The 17,632-nt window shown below is 49.0% G+C and overlaps 1 protein-coding gene across 1 annotated transcript; it reads left to right on the plus strand.

Moving 5' to 3' along the window:
- Positions 1-7,640: 7,640 nt before the first annotated feature.
- Positions 7,641-12,731, plus strand: KLK14 (kallikrein related peptidase 14). The gene is made up of 4 exons (XM_072769677.1): positions 7,641-8,325; positions 10,397-10,650; positions 10,780-10,916; positions 11,519-12,731. The coding sequence occupies exons 1-4, from the start codon at positions 8,156-8,158 to the stop codon at positions 11,669-11,671; spliced, it is 714 nt and encodes a 237-aa protein (XP_072625778.1). The 5' UTR covers positions 7,641-8,155; the 3' UTR covers positions 11,672-12,731.
- The last annotated feature ends 4,901 nt before the right edge of the window (positions 12,732-17,632 follow it).

Consider the following 17,632-nt stretch of genomic DNA (forward strand, 5'->3'; position numbering starts at 1 on the left):
AAACCCTTAATTGAGAAGGCAACTACCATGCTGAGAAAATCAAAGAAGTCCAGGGAAGCTGAGGCACAGTGAATGATGGAGTGATATAAATGATGGAGTGATGAGGTTCGAGGGATGGTTGTAAGTCAGACAAGATGCTTTGGGTTTTATTCTATTTGCTGTGGGGAATCATAGATGGTTTTTTTAAAAAAAGATTATTTATTCATGGTGGGGGCGGTCAGAGACACAGGCAGAGGGAGAAGCAGGCTCCATGCAGGGAACCTAATGTGGGATTCGATCCCGGGACTCCAGGATTGTGCCCCAGGCCAAAGGCAGGCGCTAAACCCCTGAGCCACCCAAGGATCCCCCATAGATAGGTTTTAAGCAGGTCTTAACATGATACTGTTTTATGTTTTAGGAACACGTTGGCTGCTGGACTTGGACTTGGGATGGGGTGGGGGAAGGTAGGAGTAGGGGTCAAATGTGGAAGCAGTGAGACTAGGTAGGATGCTACTGTACCTGTCCAGGTGAGAGATAAATGTGGCTTGGTAAGAGAGGAGAGAAGTGGATGGATTCCACGGCTATTTTGAAGCTAAGGTGACAGGAATTGCTGAAATGGGAGGTGGGAGTGGGGGAGGGATCAAGGACCACTCCCAGCTTCTGACCTGAGGAACAGGGAAAAGGATGGTGTCCTTTACTAACAAGAAGAAGACTTAAGGGGATGGTAGGGGTGAACCCACCTTCTCCCACTTTTTAAAAGGAAATAAGTAAGAGATAATAAAGATGGATGGAGGTAGGGCAGAAATGTTTGCTGCCTGTTGACCTGGCATCAGATGTGTCCAGGTGTGCATACAGAGGCTGCCTGGCATGTAGCAGATACGGGTGCTGACTCAGCCATTTGAGAGATTACCCAGAAAGTTTGGGTAATCAAAGAGATTCGTGAGATCAGCAGCAGAGGGGCATCAAGTCAGAAGGGTTTGAATCCCAGCTACACCACTTGCTCACCACGCAGTGTTGGGCAACCAACCTCATTTCTCTGGGTTTTCTCCACCTGTAGAATGGGAGTGATTATGTGTGCACCACGAAAGGCCAATGGGGGGATTAAGAGAGATGTGGCACATGGAGGTACTAGAAAAACTGCAAACCAAGAGCTGGTCAGGGGCCCAACAAGGCAGAGGTGAGGGTCCATGTGCTCATCCCACAAGCATTCATTCTCCTGTCCCAGGGCCTGGGGAATCCAGCAGAGGATTCCTTGCCCTCAGTGGCATACAAAAATATTTAAAGACACAGTGGCATAGCATTCAACAGCTGGATGACCCAGGTTCCAATCCTGGCTATGCCATTTGCACGAGTGACTTTTGTCTGCGACCCCATTTCCTCACCTGTAACATGCTGCTAATAAGAGTCTCTAAGCCTCATAAAGCTGCTATGGAGATTAAATGTGATTGTGTTTATGAGGTCTTTGGCAATCTGCCTGATGTTCATTATAAGCGAAGACAGAGACAGGCATTCCCTGACACAGGGACTCAGGAGCTTTGCAGAGAGAGGACCCTCTGGTTTTGCAGTCCCCCAGCCTCCATCTGGTCTGAGACCACCTCCCCTGTCACCCATTCCCACGGTAGCACCCTGGTCCCTATCTCCATCCAGAAGGGCTCCACCTCCAAAGCCACGAAACCCACATCCCACTCCCTGACCACAACCTCTCATGCTTCTAGAGCTGTGGGTGGCTCTGTCATACCTGTTCTTCCACCTCAAAGGCACCCCGACCCTCTCATGCCGCCTCCTGCCAAGCCCCTTCTGTCTGTACTTCCGGTACCCCACAATCCACTCTTTTCCCCACCTACAGTCCCAGCAACCTTGTCTTAGCATCCCTTCCACCATGAACCAGCCTTACACGGGCCTGCTTTTTGCTGGAGAAAAACAAAACATAATTGTCCAACTGCTCAAATGATGCCCCTTTAAATTCCTGATCGCCAGCTTCACCTGGGTACCTTCCCACCACCCTCACCTCTCCAACCCCACCCGCCCAGGTGCCCCTTGAGGTGAGCTGGCATCGATTTTCCCAGAGGAAACAGAAGCCAACCCAAGGGCCCTCCTCCTCTTCCTGCCACAAGACTCACACCCCACCCGAAACCTCACCCGCCCTTTCCTTCTTCCTTCCTGGAACAATGGAAGAGGCGTCTTTCCTCCTTTCTGGAGCTAATCCCACCACTCTGGCGGTTGCACCATCTGCCCCTTTGTTCTTGAGCATCTCGCTCCCTTTGGTTGTTAAGAGCTCTCCACCTGGGTTCGAATCATGGCGCCACCACTCAGTGTTGTGTAAACTTGGGTGGCGGACTCCTCTTCCTTGTCTGTACAGTGAAGATAATAAGAGCGTCTTTCTCATGAAACCGTGGGAAGGTTTGGTGAGTTAATTTATGAAAAATGTGCTAAAACAGTGTTGGACACACAAATCAGTGTATACATGGAATTGACCCTCAAATCAGCTTGGAAGACAATAGAAAATTCAGGTAGTGGAGCTGAGATTCCTATGGTCCTGGAGTTTGTACTCTTCCTCTTGTACTGACCAGCTGGGTGACCTTGGACAAGCCACTTTCCCTCAGCCTCAGTTTCTCAGTCTACAAAATGAGGACAAGGTAATACCAATCCCACTGGATCCACACTTTCCATGATTCATTCTGTTCCAGCCATGCTGGCCTCCTCACTGGCCCCCAGACACATCTCAGGACCTTTGTACTCGCTGCTTCTTCTGTCTAGAAGTCTTCTCCCAGGGATCCCTGACTACCTTCAGGTCTTTGCCTGAAGGTCACCTCTATTGGGTCTTCCCTACCCTACCCCACTTCTTCCCTGACCCTACTTTCTTCTTATTTTTCATAGCACTCATAAATTGTAACATTACATGTTATACTTAACTTTCTCTTGATTGCCCTCTCTTCTGGAATATAAGCTTCAGCGGGGCAGGGATTTTTTTTGTCTCTTTTGTTCATGGCTATATCCTCAGTGCTTAGAACCGTGACTCATGCATAGTGAGCGCTCCGTGTTGCTGAATGGAAGGAGGGAGAGGGGAAAGAAGGGAGGGAGGAAAGAAGCTAACGCACATGATGAATTTCCTTGGCCAAAGTGTGCAATGGAAGATGATTTTACCTTAAGAAGGAAGGAATTCTGACACATGCAACAACATGAACTTTGAGGACATTAAGCTCAGAGAAATAAGCCAATCACCAAGTGATTCCACCTCTGTGGGGTACCTACAGAGGTCAAACCCCACAGAGGCCAAAAGCAGTTGGAGGTTGGGGGGGGGGCATGGATGAAAGGACGCGGAGATAGTGTTGGACAAGGTCAGAGAGTTCAGGCTGGGGAACGTGGAAACATTTCGGAGACAGGTGGCAGCGATGGTTGTACAACCATGCAAATGTACTCCAGGCCACTGAACTGTCCACTTCCAAATGATTTAAAGGGTGAATTTTATGTTCTGTGTGTTTTACTAAAATAAGAAAGCAAATCAATTTTTTACTTTTTATTTCTTTTATAAATTGATTTGTTTGCGAGAGTGAAAGAGAGCAGGGGGAGAGGCAGAGAGGGAGAGACTCTCCACTGAGCATGGAGCCTGTTCTAGGGCTCCTTCCAAGACCCTGAGATCATGACCTGAGACGAAATCAAGAGCCAGCTGCCTAACCAACTGAGCCACCCAAGCGCCCCTCAATGCTATAATTAATTTTTATTTTTAAAGATCTTATTTTTAATTAATCTCTACACCCAACATTGGGCTCAAATTCACTATACTGAGATCAAGAATCAAATGCTCCACTGACTGAGCCAGCCAGGCATCCTGTAGATCAATTTTTTTTTTTAAGTTTTGAACATTAAGGCACAAAAATAAAATTAAAAAATATAGCACGATGGCTGGCTGTGCCAAGCCCTCAGTAAATGGGAGCAGTTTTGTCCTTCCTTCCATTCTCACCAACCTTCACTGCTCACACACGTCTCCACCGCCACATCTTTAGGGCTGCCTTTACCCACCAGCCCCTCCCCCGCCTCCCCCCTCCCCGGCTTCCAGTCCCATCAGCCACCAAAACCTCCTAATCTCCCCTCTGTCCTTCTTCCCAGTGGCTGCCCAGCTGTGTCCCACCCTCGAATCTCTTCCTCCCTAAAAAGTTATCTCAACATCCCCAACACCACCCTTTCCTGGCCTTCCTTCTAGTTCTCCCCTTGCTCCTTCTCCCCCTAAACTGGGGGTCCTCCTTAGGGTCCCGTGCAGACTTCCCTGGTCCTCTCACTAATGCAGCCTCCCCTCACAGGCTCCCGGGGCTCTGGCTCCCAGCACCACTTGTGCTAATAACACCCCACCATTGTCTCTAACCTCCTAAGTCTCCTAAGCTCCAGACCTAGGTCTCCATGGAGGACCCTAAGGGCCCTGGGAGCTCACCCTTGGGCTTCTGCTTCTTGAGGCCACCTTTCTTTCCAGCCCTCTGAGCTCTATCACCATCCTCCTGCCTGAAGGTCTCTACTCAGAGCCCCTCAACTCCTTCCCCACCACCACCACCACCACCCGCCACCCTGTACACTCCCTCCATCCCCCTGGCAAACTCCTACTCGTCCACAACAGGCCCCAGCTTAGACAGCCTGCCCTTTGGGAACCCTTTTCTCCACTCCTGGGGTTCCATCAGGCCCTCCCACATTGCCTGTCATTGGGCACATAACCCCAGACCCACTTTCCTATTGGCCTACTGCCCTTTCCTACCAGTTCATGAGTACCTTGAAGGTGAGGACTCTGACCATCTGTTCATTCGTTTGTTCATTCATTAAATTTTTCTTGCACCCCCATGTCATTGAAAACAAGACTGGTAAGCTGGTGGGTGGAGTGGTGAGGAGGTGGCACAGGTTTTAGATGCTGGCAGGAGGGAACAGAGTAACATGGCTGGAGCATGCAGGGGCCCAGAGCTGGCCTGGGGAGTGAGAAGGCAGTGAAGGGTGCCTCTTTGTGGGCCATGGCCAGCCTTTCACTTGGGGCTCCCTGGGCCTCGCTCCGGGCTCCCTGGGGTTCACTGAAACATTCTGCTTAAGTGGAGCATTTTCTTTTAGGGCGAGGGAGGCCACATGTTTTCCAAAGTCTCCCAGCTCAGTGGAGGGTCCCCATGAGTCCATCAAATCAAGGTTTATGCTCAGATGGAAGGGGTGGGCTTGCACTAACCAGGAAATTCTGTTTTGTTGCTCTTTATCTTGAGATTCTTATGAAAAAAGAAAAAGGGAAATAACTTAAGGTCTCCAAGAAGTTGCTATGATAGTAGCAGTCTTGTGGGCTGATTCCCTCAGCTTCCTCTGATGGTGATGTCCTCGGAGATAAATAACTGCAGGCCTGACCGTAGCCATATCGGCTCCAGGAAATCCACGAGGGCCAGTAGCCTAGTTCTGTGTTGGCTGTCCATATGTGCATCTGTTTGCCCGTGTGCATATGTGCATGTGTGTGCATGAGTGTTTCTATGTAGTGTTACCTCCTGTATAGATCGTGTCACCACAAGGGCCCCCAGATGCAGAGCAGCCCCCTCCCCATCACCTTGTGCCCTGATTGGGGGGGGGAGTCTTTACTCCAGTTCAGCTTCCCACCCCTCTAGTTTGCCAGGGCCCCTCAGAGCTGGGTCAAAGGAAACAGAAGTGCACACAGGGAGATGGGCATGTGGATTCAGGTGCACAGTGTCAGTCCCCAGATAGAGAGACAGGGCTAAGTGGCAGCCCAGGCAGAGAGGGAGGAAAGTAGTTTGGGAGTCAGCCTGAGTCGGGGGTCTGGGGAGGGCATTGGGGGAGGCGGGGGAGGCGTTGGGATGTTGGGAGAGGGAGAAGATGCAGAGACTGCATCCTGGGTCACTGTGCCCTGCTCAGGCCCAGGGACAAATTGCAATCCTTAGGGAATTTGAGAGGCTGGGGAGGTGCTGAGGGCAGGGGACCCTGCCCCTAAGTTAGGAAGGGTCCCTTGAGCCCTTCCCCACCTCGCCACTGTCTCTCTCCCTCCCTCTGGGTCTCCATCTCTGTCTCTGTCTCCCACTCTGCCCCCACCCCTCTGCAGAGCCCAGGCTGGGGGCCCCAGTTCTGCACTCCCCCTCCCCTTTCCTGCTGGGACCCCTGCTCCCCAAATTTTCAGGACTGTGAGAACCACAAAGTGAGAGAGCCTGGGGGACCAAACAGTCCCAGGTGCTACCGCCCCTCCTGTCTCCTGCCAGCTCCCAGCCCCACCCCCTCACTGTGGTCACCTTCCATCTCAGCCTCCAGGGCTATATGTGTCCCCATCACCTGGTTACCTGTCTCCCGACTCCCCCTCCTCTGCCTTGCCCGCATCTTCCTCCTCCTCCCCTCCGTCTGTGCCATCTTGTCTCCCCACCCCTCCTCCCCTCCTCCCCTCCTCCCATCCTCTTGCGGTTAGTCTGTGTGTGGTGGGGGCCTGGGCATGTGTGTGTGTGTGGTTGGGGCCTGGGCATGTGTGTGTGTGGGGGGGGGGGACCGGGCATGTGTGCAATCTGCCTTCCTTCTCTCCACCTTCCTTTTTCTCTTCCTTTGTGTCTATTTCTATTCTGTCTTCAGCCTCTTGCCTCTGCTTTTCCATATCTTTCTCGGCTTTCCCACTCTCCCCGCTCCATGAATCTCTTGTCTCTGGGCCTCCCCTGTTCCCTTGTCTTCCCACCTCCCCTCCCCCGCCCCGACAATGTTCCCTTCCTTCTCCTTCACCATCTTTGCCTAGTCTCTGTCCCTCTGACACCTGTCTCTCTGGCCTGTGTTTCTCTGACCCTTCTCTGGCTCTTCACCTTCGTTTGTCACTTCTCTTACATTTCCCAGCCTTTTCTGTGTCTCTGTCTCCCACTCCCAACCCCTCCCAGCAGCTTCCCTGGAGCCCTCCCACCTTGTCCACCCTGCCCTGGGGTCCCCCCTCCCTGGGTTCCTCCCAGAATAAACACCTTCACTGGGCCGGTTCTCATTAATGTTGTGGCTGCTTCTCTGGCCAGAGAGGGGAGGGAGGAGATGGGACCAGGGAGTCCTGGAATGGAAACTGGCCAATTAAAAAAAAAAATGTCAGGAGAAGGGCGGGGGACAGGGCCAGCTGCCCAGACCAGGGATAAAAGGCCTCCACGGAGTGACAGGGAGGCAAGACACCACCCCCACTTCCTCCACACACAGAGGCACATCCATGGCTCTAAGGGTCTGGGTCTCTGTCTAAGGCCCTCTCTGTCCCTGTCCCTCAAACTCTGGGTCTTTGGTAGCCTACTTCTCTCTCACTTTCCCTCTGCATTTGCCAGAACCTGACCCCCGTCCCCAGAATGTTCCTCCTGCTGACAGCACTCCAGATCATAGCTCTAGGTAAGAAAGCAGTGGGGTCTGGGGTGGGGACAATCCCCCCGCCCCGGAAATGCTGAGAAGAGACCTTGAGGGTTCCCAGGGACCCAGTGTGCTCATGGGTAAGCTGGTGAGAAGGTGTGGAGGTGGTTTTGGGGGTCATGACTGAGGAGCAAGCAGGAGGGGGACTGGGTTCTTAGTCATGAAGATATCAGGAAATAATAGGGTACAGGAGTTGAAGATGATGGAGAGGAATAAATGAGGCATTATGGAGAAGTGTCCATTCCTGTGTGGGTTTTATTTAAAAGGAGGGCTGCAGAACTAAAGGAAAGACAGCATGTTGTTGGCGGTGATGGGGGTGGGTGGTGAGGGTAGGGGAGTGGGATCACAAGGAGGGGTGTGACATGGCAGATGGAGTGAGTGTGGGGTGAGATGGTAGATTCTGGGTCATACACGGGGGAAGATTGCAAAAAGGACAAGGAGCTCCTTGAATGTGTTGGAGAAGGATTAATGGGAGGGGGAATTGCGGTGTATTGTAAAAAGTGATGATAGAAAGTATTCGTGGTAGAGTCAAAGATAGTAGATATGTCAGAGCCCTGGATGAGGTGGCTGTGGGATCAAGTGTTATACTATGGAGGCGATGGGGAGTCATGTATCAGAAAACTCTTGATTGTGTTGGCACAATAATGAGGGCGACATTGGGCATATTTCAAACTGGGTGGGGCAGATAGAGGTGTTTGGTTTAGGGATTAGGTAAAGAAAGGGGATTTGTGGATCCCAGACATCCTAGAGAGTTGGGGAGTCAGAGCATTTGTTCATCTGCTTTCCACCTACCCCATCTCTACCTGTTCCAGCCATGGCACAGAGCCAAAGGGATGAGAACAAGATAATTGGTGGTTATACATGCATCCAGAACTCCCAGCCATGGCAGGCAGCCCTGCTGGCAGGTCCCTTTCGTCGTTTCCTCTGTGGAGGGGCCCTGCTATCACGCCAGTGGGTCATCACCGCTGCTCACTGTGCACGCCCGTGAGTAACCTCCTCCCCTATTCTTGTCCAAGTGAATTCCAGAGTCTAGAGCCCCAGAGCTCAGCTAAGAACCTGGAGCATTGTGTTGAACCTAATGTAGTAGCTGGGTCCTGGTTTGGGGTCTAGATAAGAGCCTCAAATTACCAACACAGCCCAGAATATGGAATCCAGCCACAAATCATGAACTCAGTTTAGATTCTTTTCTTTTTTTTTTTTTTTTAAGATTTTATTTATTTATTTAGAGAGAGAGTGCATGGGGAGAGGGGCAGAGGGAGACACAGAATCTCCAGCAGACTCCATGCTGAGTGCAGAGCCCAACTCAGGGCTTCATCCCACGACCCTGAGACCATGACCCTGAGATTATGACCCCAGCTGAAATCAAGAATCCGATGCTCAACCGACTGAGCCACCCAGGCACCCCTCAGTTTAGATTCTGAAAATAGGGGCACCTGGGTGGCTCAGTCAGTTGTGTCTGCCTTCTGCTCAGGTCGTGATCCCGGGGTCCTAGGATTGAGGTCCACATCGGGCTCCCTGCTCAGTGGAGAGCCTGCTTCTCTCTCTCCCTCGGCTCCTCTTCCTACTCATGCTCTCTCTCTCTCTCTCAAATAAATAAATACAATCTTTAAAAAAATATTCTGAAAGCAGATTGAACCCATATGCCAGTTCAGAGTCCCATACAAAACCTAGAACCTGACATAATCTGGAAATCTGTCTAGAGGCCAAGCTGTATATAGAGACTAAGATTAGGAATCCATTCCAGATTGATGGTTCAGTTTAGGGCACAGGCTACATTCAGAAACTCAGGATCTCTCTCAAAACTTAGAATTCAAAGTCTAGTCCAGACCTGCAGTCCAGCCATAAATCCAGAACCCTGCTTACAGCTATAACATACAGCTCAGAATGTAGGATAGAACCAGAACCCATTCTAGATGCAAGGTTTAATTCAGAGTCTAGTCAATAGCTCCTTTTTGAGCAACCAGGAACCCAAAGTTCAATCCAGTGTCTAAATCCCGGAATGCAGACCATAATCTGAAGCCCCATACAGAATTCAGAGCCTCTCAAAGAGTCTAGATCTAAACTTAGAACCCAGATCCCAGACAGAAGCCCACCCAGTACCTATAAGGCAAATCTAATGCCATAAACTAAAGTTTGATGTAGAACCTAGAGCTCAGAACTAAGCCCAGAGTCTAGAATGCAAAGTTCAGAATGCAAGCCAACATCTAGAAACTTGGATCCAAACCATAACCTGGAGCTCCATCTAGAACCCAGAGCTCGACCTGAGGCAGGTTCTTCAGACCAGAGTCTAGAAGCAAGAGCCCAGACCATAACTGTAATCAATCCGAAACAGAGCCCAGCCAAGAATCAAGAACGTTTAGGACCCTAAGCTCAAATACAGAGTTCATACCATTGTCTAAAACCAGATCATAAACCAGAATTTAAGCAAGAATCCAGAACTCAAATCCATATCCAGAATCCATTGTTCTATATAGAATTGAGCCTACCCTAAGACTAAAAGCTCAAAGCAACATCTAGAATCCAGACTCAAACTATAATGCAGAGCTCAAAATAGAACCTGCAGCCTATCCTAACACCAAGAGCTCACACTCATGTCTAGAAAGTATGCCATGATCCAGACTCAATCTACAGAGCCCAGATCCTAGTTTAGACTCAAAAGTTCAAAATATCTAGAATCCAGGGGCCAGGCTGGAACCAGGACAGAGCCTCCCTGGAGCCTACTCCATGATAACAATTCTGATGTAGAGCCTAAAGCCACAGCCTAGAATCTCAGTTGGAACTCCGAGCCTAGAACCCAGGATTGAGCCAAGAACTCTCAACCATCACCTCACATCCAAGCCAGAAACCAGAGCAAAGCTCAAGAGAGGAAGGGGCAGATGGTGGGATTGGCCTAAGAGGGAATGCCCAGGAAAGAGCACAAGAGTCCATCAAATATTCCACAAGCAGTTCAGACTTTTGGAAAATTCATCACCAGATAAGGGAATCAGGCCAGAGGGTGGGGAGTGGTCTCCAGGTCAGATCCTGAGCATTCCTACTTTTGGGGGACATGGACCAGGATCCTTCGCATAGCCCTGGGCAAGCACAACCTGAAGAACTGGGAGGCCACCCAGCAGGTGCTGCGTGTAGTTCGCCAGGTGCCGCACCCCCAGTACAACTCCCAGACCCACAATAACGACCTGATGCTGCTGCAGCTGGAGCGGCCCATTCAGCTGGGGAGGGCAGTGAGGCCCATCACCATAGCCAGTTCCTGTGCCCGCCCAGGAACTTCCTGCCTCGTGTCGGGCTGGGGTACCACATCTAGCCCCATCGGTGAGTACTCCCGCATCCTGAAAAGGAAGGGCTGGGGGCCTGGACTCCTGGGTCTGAGGGAGGAGGAGGTGGATCCCCAGACTCTTGGTCCTACTGGAAGGTAGATCCCACTTGTAACCCTTCCCCCAGTCAGGTACCCTAACTCCCTGCAATGCGTGAACATCAATATCTCCTCGGATCAGGAGTGTCGGCAGGCTTATTCCCAAGCCATCACCGTTGGCATGGTCTGTGCAGGTGTTCCCCAAGGTGGGAAGGACTCTTGTCAGGTGAGGTCCAAGGGGATTGTCTGGAGCTGGGACTTGGGTATCAAACAATCTGGGGAGCATGAAAATCAGCGGAGGCCTCCCCAGAAACAGAGAGATTGTAATAGTTGGGCTGCCTCCTAGCTGTACACCCTTGGACTCCCTCTTTGCCTCAGTTTACTCATCTGTAAAATGGACATAGCACCTCTTAGGGCAAGTGGTGGAATTAGATGGTATCCCACGGAAAGAGTACAGAGCCATGCCAGCACTTACCACTGCCCTCATTGCTGTTATTACTTACATATGAGCACCAGGAAATCCGTGCTCAGGGACTCTAGAGACCTTAGTCCATCCCTGAGAGGTGACTCTAGAGATGGGGAGATATAAAGAGGCACATGCAGCTTTCTAGAGCAGTGCAGTGAGCCCCAGGGGTCAGTCCAGGGCAGAGTTAGCAGGCATCAGTGAAGAGGGAAAGCAGTGACCCCAACTCTTTGGACAGATATCTCCAGAGCCTTGCAAGGGATCTCAGCCCACCTCCTTCCCCATCCCTGTCTCTTGGATTTTCCATACCCATGGCTCTGAACATCTGTCCATGAGTGTCTCCATCTCGGCCTCTCCCTTTTCAGGGTGACTCGGGGGGACCCCTGGTGTGCAAAGGACAGCTCCAAGGCCTCGTGTCCTGGGGGATGGAGCACTGTGCCCTGCCCGGCTACCCTGGAGTCTACACCAACCTGTGCAAGTACCGAACCTGGATCCAGAACACCATATGGAGCAAATGATTGCTGCTGTAACTGAACATCAGCTGCCCACTTGCTTCACCAGACCCTGCTCTCTCTCCACTCAAGACCCAGGGTCATGGGCCCCCAGCCCTTTCCTCCCTCAGACCCAGGAGTCTTCACCCTCAGCCCCCTGTTCCCTCAGACCCTGGAGTCCAGACCCCAAACCCCTCCTCCCTCAAACCCAGGAGTCCAGATCTCCAACTTCTCCTCCCTCAGACCCAAGAATCCAGACCTCCAGCTTCTCCTCCCTCAGACCCATGAGTCCAGGACCCCGGCCTCTTGATCCGGACCCCTGGCCCATGAATCTCCTTTTCCAGAGAAGTCCTTCATGGTTCCTCTCCCTACTCCCACAGCATCATTATTTAAGGCCCCTTAGATATGGAAACAGGAGTGTGAAAGCACAAAACTGGCACCATCCCCCAGGGAAGACATTTTTCAAAACTCTTACTATCTCAAAACACCAGATAAATAATAAGAAAAAATGGAATAATCCTAAATTCCATTCACCTGTTCATTTAATTCATCCAATGACTATACCTACAGTGGCTTCATTGTATCCAGCCAGGAACCACATTCCTGACAAGTGGCTGGATGGTGTGTGCTGCTCCCTGGAGGCACCCCCCCATCCACCATATCTGGTGTGGTAGAAGGAAATGCCCAGCCTTGCAGCATGACCCTGAGCAAGATTGCCCTCCCTGAGCCACTGCTTCAGGTCCTGTGAGCAGGGATGGCTGAAGTTCAGAGCAGGGAGGGCAAAGACTCACCTTGTTTCTTGGAAAACCGTATGCAAATAAAAAGGTCCTCTTTTTCCTAATCAGATCTCAGGTGAGGAGAGTTGAGTTAATCACGCTCTGGAGTTCAAGTCCTGGCAGAGACCTGCTCTCATTTTATTTCTTGATTCCATCTGTCATCCCTGGCTCCAGTACCTTCCCTCCCCACAGGCAGCAATACAAATGGCCTTGAATACCATGTGTCCTTGCAAAACATGCCTCATCTGTCACAAGCTATTGCTGCTAATTTACATGAAGCCATTGTATTACGAGTCTCATTCTCTTTCTTACTTTCATTCGTCAAAGACTATTTATTGGGTACACAGTACACCAGGCATTATTCTAGGTGCTGAGCTTCCCCTCACAAGTTTCCCCTCACAGAACTTCTACTCCAGCAGGACGTGACACACCAGAAACAACAAATATAATTAAAGAGTTAATAGAAGGTCACAAGCTTGGCTCAGTTGGTGGAGCATGCAACTCTTGATCTTGAGGTTGTGGGTTCAAACCCCATGCTATAATTTGGCCTGCATCCTTCTATAAAGCCAAATAAAAGTAGTTTAGGGGCACATGGGTGTCTCAGTGGCTGAGCTTCTGCCTTCAGCTCAGAGCATGATCCCCGGGTCCTGGGATTGAGTCCTGCATCAGGCTCCCAGCAGGGAGCCTGCTTCTCCTCTGCCTATGTCTCTCTGTTTTCTCTCGGTGGTGTGTGTCTCTCATGAATAAATAAATAAAATCTTTAAAAAATAAACAAATAAAAAGTAGTTTAGATCAAAGATTAACCCAATTCCCAAACTATACTCCCCACTGTGATGATTGAATACTGCATTTTATTGCTTCTCAGATGCACATTCCTTCACATTTTTAACAATTCTGAAATCAGGCAGCATTTTACAACCAATAGTATCTTAGCATTATATCATAATTTAAATGACAGTTTCTTTCTCTATCTCAGAGGTATGCAAAATAATAGTGCAAATACAATCACCAGCACCTTAAATCTGATGATACAGGGTATTGTGGAAGGTGGGTGTAGGTGAGGAGTCAGGTTGAAGTATTTTTTTAAGTTGGCTCTACACCCAATGTGGGGTTTGAACTCACAACCCTCAGATTAAGAGTCACATGTTCTACTGACTGAGCCAAGATTGAGGCACCAAGATTGAGGTATTAAATATGTGATATTGGGCAGCCCCAGTGGCGCAGCGGTTTAGCGCCACCTGCAGCCCAGGGCGTAATCCTGGAGACCCAGGATCAAGTCCCACATCAGGCTCTCTGCATGGAGCCTGCTTCTCCCTCTGCCTGTGTCTCTGCCTCTCTCTCTCTCTGTGTCTCTATGAACAAATAAATAAAATCTTTAAAAAAAAATGTGATCTTACTCCACCAAACACTGTATTAACGACCTCTCCATGTTGCTGTTTGCTCATCTAGTTTATTGCTTCTAACAGCTACAGAGTGTTCTCCACCTGTGCTGTCCAATGGTAACCACTAGCTATATGTGGTTCTTTAATTTTTAAATTTAAATTAGCTAAATTTAGGGGCTCCTGGGTGGCTCAGGTCATGATCCCAGGGTCCTGGGATCAAGTCCCACGTCGGGCTCCCAGCTCAGTGGGAAGTCTGCTTCTCCCTCTGCTCTTCCCCTTGCTTGTGCTCTCTCAAATAAATAAATAAACTCTTTTTTAAAAATTAGCTAAATTTAATACATGTTAGGTTTCCATTCCTTAGCTGCTCTCGCCACATTTCCAGGGCTCAGTAACGGTATGTAGCTGCCATTTTGGACAGTGTAGATAAATAGGATATTTCCATCATCTCACAAAGTTCTATTGGAGAGGACTACTCTCCAATAGTCTATACCCTTGTTTTTCAAAGTGTGGGTCTAAGGAACAGCAGCATTGGAATTAGCTGGAGCTTAGTAGATGTCAGAGTCTTGGGCCTCACTACAGACCAAAAGAACCAGAATCTGTATTTTAACAGGATCCACAGGGACACAATGCATATTAAAGTTTGAGAAGCACCATCTCCTGGTATATATCCACCATGTTTAAGGACCCAGTTCGTTGATGATGGACACCTAGTTTCCCTCCACTACCTAAGTAATAATGCAATGACTATTTGGGGACATGCCCCTTCCGTGCCTATAGACTTCTCTGGAATATTCACAAAAGTGGGACCACTGGATCAAAAGGATCAAAAGGCCTTCTCTTAATCAATTTCACCAAGTACTAGTAGGTTTTTTGTCTAGATAAGGATTCCTATCTCCCACACCCTCAGCAATGCTTGCAGTTCATTCTGCAAATGTAAGTCACATCTGCATGTGACAAAAGTGAATATTCATTGCATTTTATTGAATATTTATCTTTATTCAATATTTTTTGAATATTCATCCAGCAAATATATTCATTAAATTTTATTATACACCAGGTACTGTTATAGAACAAAACAGATCAACACTTCTGCCCCCAGGGCACTCACTTCTGATGGAAATAAATAAATGAATGAGTAAAACATGAAGTATTACAGATGGGAGTGCCTTGCATAAAAGTCAAGCAAAGTAAGAGAGATAGAGAATGTCAGAGGAGGGATTTGAAATAGGTGGTTGTGCGATAAGGGTTAACTCGTGGGATGCCTGGGTGGCTCAGCGGTCGAGCTGTCTGCCTTTCGTCCCAGGGCAATCCTGATGATCCCACATCAGGCTCCCAGCATGGAGCCTGCTTCTCTCTCTGCCTATGTCTCTGCCTCTGTGTGTGTGTGTTCTCTCATGAATAAATAAATAAAATCTTAAAAAATATATATATAAGGGTTAACTCGGCAGGCCTGGGTGGTCCAAAACTCTGCGCAGAAGGAAAGGTTTGGCCCTTGCCTGTTATTTGGCCTGATAACAATGTCTTTGTTTACCTGGGGGCCTTAGTCTGCCAAATAGCCTATCCTTATAAAAAAGACATGGTAGAGGCCTTGGGTCATGTTGTATCAATTTTACCTCTGCAGGAGCTAGAGACTCAGGTCAGCCATGCAAGCAGACAGCCATGTGCCTTTGGACATCAAAACACAGGGGAACTTCCCTGGTTGAACTACCCTGTGAGTGCTGCTGGGGAAGCAGGTGCTGTCTGCACAACCTCAGGGAGAGAGGACATCCGAAATGTTGTGCCTGGTTTCTCCCAGACTCTGCCCTGTGCACCATTTTCCTCTGCTTATTTTATTATATATATAAATATATATATATTATTAGTCTATATATCGACTATATATAGATATTATTAGTCTATATTACTCCCAGGACTCTGGGATCATGAACTGAGCCGAAAGCAGACACTTAACCAACTAAGCCACCCAGATACGCCTTATTTTATGCTATATTTTTACTTGTAATAAGCCGAAGCCATGATTAGAGCAGCTTCTCTGGGTTCTGGGAGTCCTTCTAGTGATTCATTGAACTTGTCCTCGGAATTCCCAGGTACATTGGTCAAGAAAGTCTTCAGGGAGAGGAGGACAAGAATGGAAGAAACCATGTAGATATCCAGCTTGGAAGAGGCTCTGAGAGTGTGCCTGGCATGAGAAAGGCAGGAAAAGGGAAACAGTTGATGATGTCTAGGGGCTTGTAGGCCACCGTCAGGAAATGGGACATTCACTCCAAGTGAGATGGGAGGCACTGCAGGGTTTTGAGAGGAGGACTGATCTGCCCTGATTCACATTCTCATAAAAGGTCACCCTGGCTGCTTTCTCAAACACAGAATATAGGTGGACAGGCTAGAAACAGGGAGACCAGATAGGAAATATGCAACAATCTAGGTGGGAGAAAATGGTGGCTGCGAGGGACCAGGTGTCAAGGATGAAAGGTATTGAGAAATTGTCAGATTTGGGTCAGATACTGGGGCACCTAGGTGGCTCAGTCTGTTAGCCATCTGCCTTTAGCTCAGGTCATGATCCTGGAGTCCTGGGATTAAGCCCCACATGGGGCTCCCTACTCAGTGGATAATGTGTTTCTCCCTCACCCTCTGCCCCTACACCCACTTGTGCTCGCTCTCTCTCAAATAAATAAAATCGTAAAAAAAAAAAAAAAAGATGTGGGGCCTATTTTGAAGACAGAGCTGACACATGTGGTGTGAGAGAAGGAATCCAAAGGAGAAATGAAAGTTTTCACTGTTGAGGACTAGAAAGATGGAGAGATCACCTGGTAAAGATCAAGGCTGCAAGAGGAGCCTGTTTGGTTTTGAACATGCAGATGTGGAGCAAGCCATTGGATGTCAAGTTGTGAGTTCAGGAGCAAAGTTTGGCTGGAGACTTAAATTTGGGAGTCATCAGCATGTAGATGGTATTTAAAGCCACCAGGCTGGATGAGATTACCGAGGGAGTGAGTGTAGACAGAGGAGAGGAGAGGACCAAGTACCAAGGCCTGAGGTGCTCCGCCATGTAGAGACGGGACAGGAGCAAACAGCAGCAGACATGGGTGAGGAATACGCATTGAGCTATGAGGAAGACCAGGAGGATATAGTGTCCCAGAAGTGGAGGAAAAATCTCTTTGAAGGAACAGGGAGTGATCCACTTGTTAAACGTTGCTGATAACTGAAGTAAGATGGGTTCAGCAACACAGAAGTTATTGGTACTCTGGACAGGGTATGGCCCATGGAGCAGTCAGGGAGAAAGCCTGCATGGAGGGGGCTCAAGAGAGAACAGGAGGTTAGGAGCTGCAGACAATGAGGGTAGCCGACTTTTTAGAAAAAATTGCCATCATGGGGAGAAAGAAATTGGGCTAAAAAAAAAAAAAAAAAAAAAGCTGAAGGAGAGTCTGAAGGTTGAGAGGTTTCATTTTTTTGTTTTTGTTTTAATTAATTAATTAATTAAAAGATTTTATTTCTTTATTCATGACAGACACACAGAAAGAAAAGCAGAGACACAGGCAGAGGGAGAAGCAGGGACCCCGATGCGGGACTGGATCCCAGGAATCCGGGATCACACCCCAAGCCAAAGGCAAGTGCTCAACCGCTGAGCCATCTAGGCATCTCTGTTTTAATCCTTTTAATGGAACAATTTAATGGGAGCAACTGTAGCATGTTCAGATGTTAATGGGACTGCTCATTGGGGAAGCAAAAAATTGATGCAGGCAAGGGAGTGCAGAGCTGCTGGCTGGAATGGTGTCCCCAAGGAAGTGAGAGGGGAAGAGATAGCAGGCACAAGTGGAGGGGTCTGTCTTAGATGG

This window comes from Canis lupus, chromosome 1 (assembly GCF_048164855.1).
Source record: "Canis lupus baileyi chromosome 1, mCanLup2.hap1, whole genome shotgun sequence".
NCBI classification, from domain to species: Eukaryota; Metazoa; Chordata; class Mammalia; order Carnivora; family Canidae; genus Canis; species Canis lupus.

What these genes read in the sequence shown, in the direction of transcription:
- KLK14 (XM_072769677.1), top strand. Translation starts at nt 8,156, where the DNA reads ATGGCACAGAGCCAAAGGGATGAGAACAAGATAATTGGTGGTTATACA. An exon ending in TACCACATCTAGCCCCATCG is followed by an intron (nt 10,651 to 10,779) that starts GTGAGTACTCCC and finishes CCCTTCCCCCAG; the next exon opens with TCAGGTACCCTAACTCCCTG. An exon ending in GTGGGAAGGACTCTTGTCAG is followed by an intron (nt 10,917 to 11,518) that starts GTGAGGTCCAAG and finishes CTCCCTTTTCAG; the next exon opens with GGTGACTCGGGGGGACCCCT.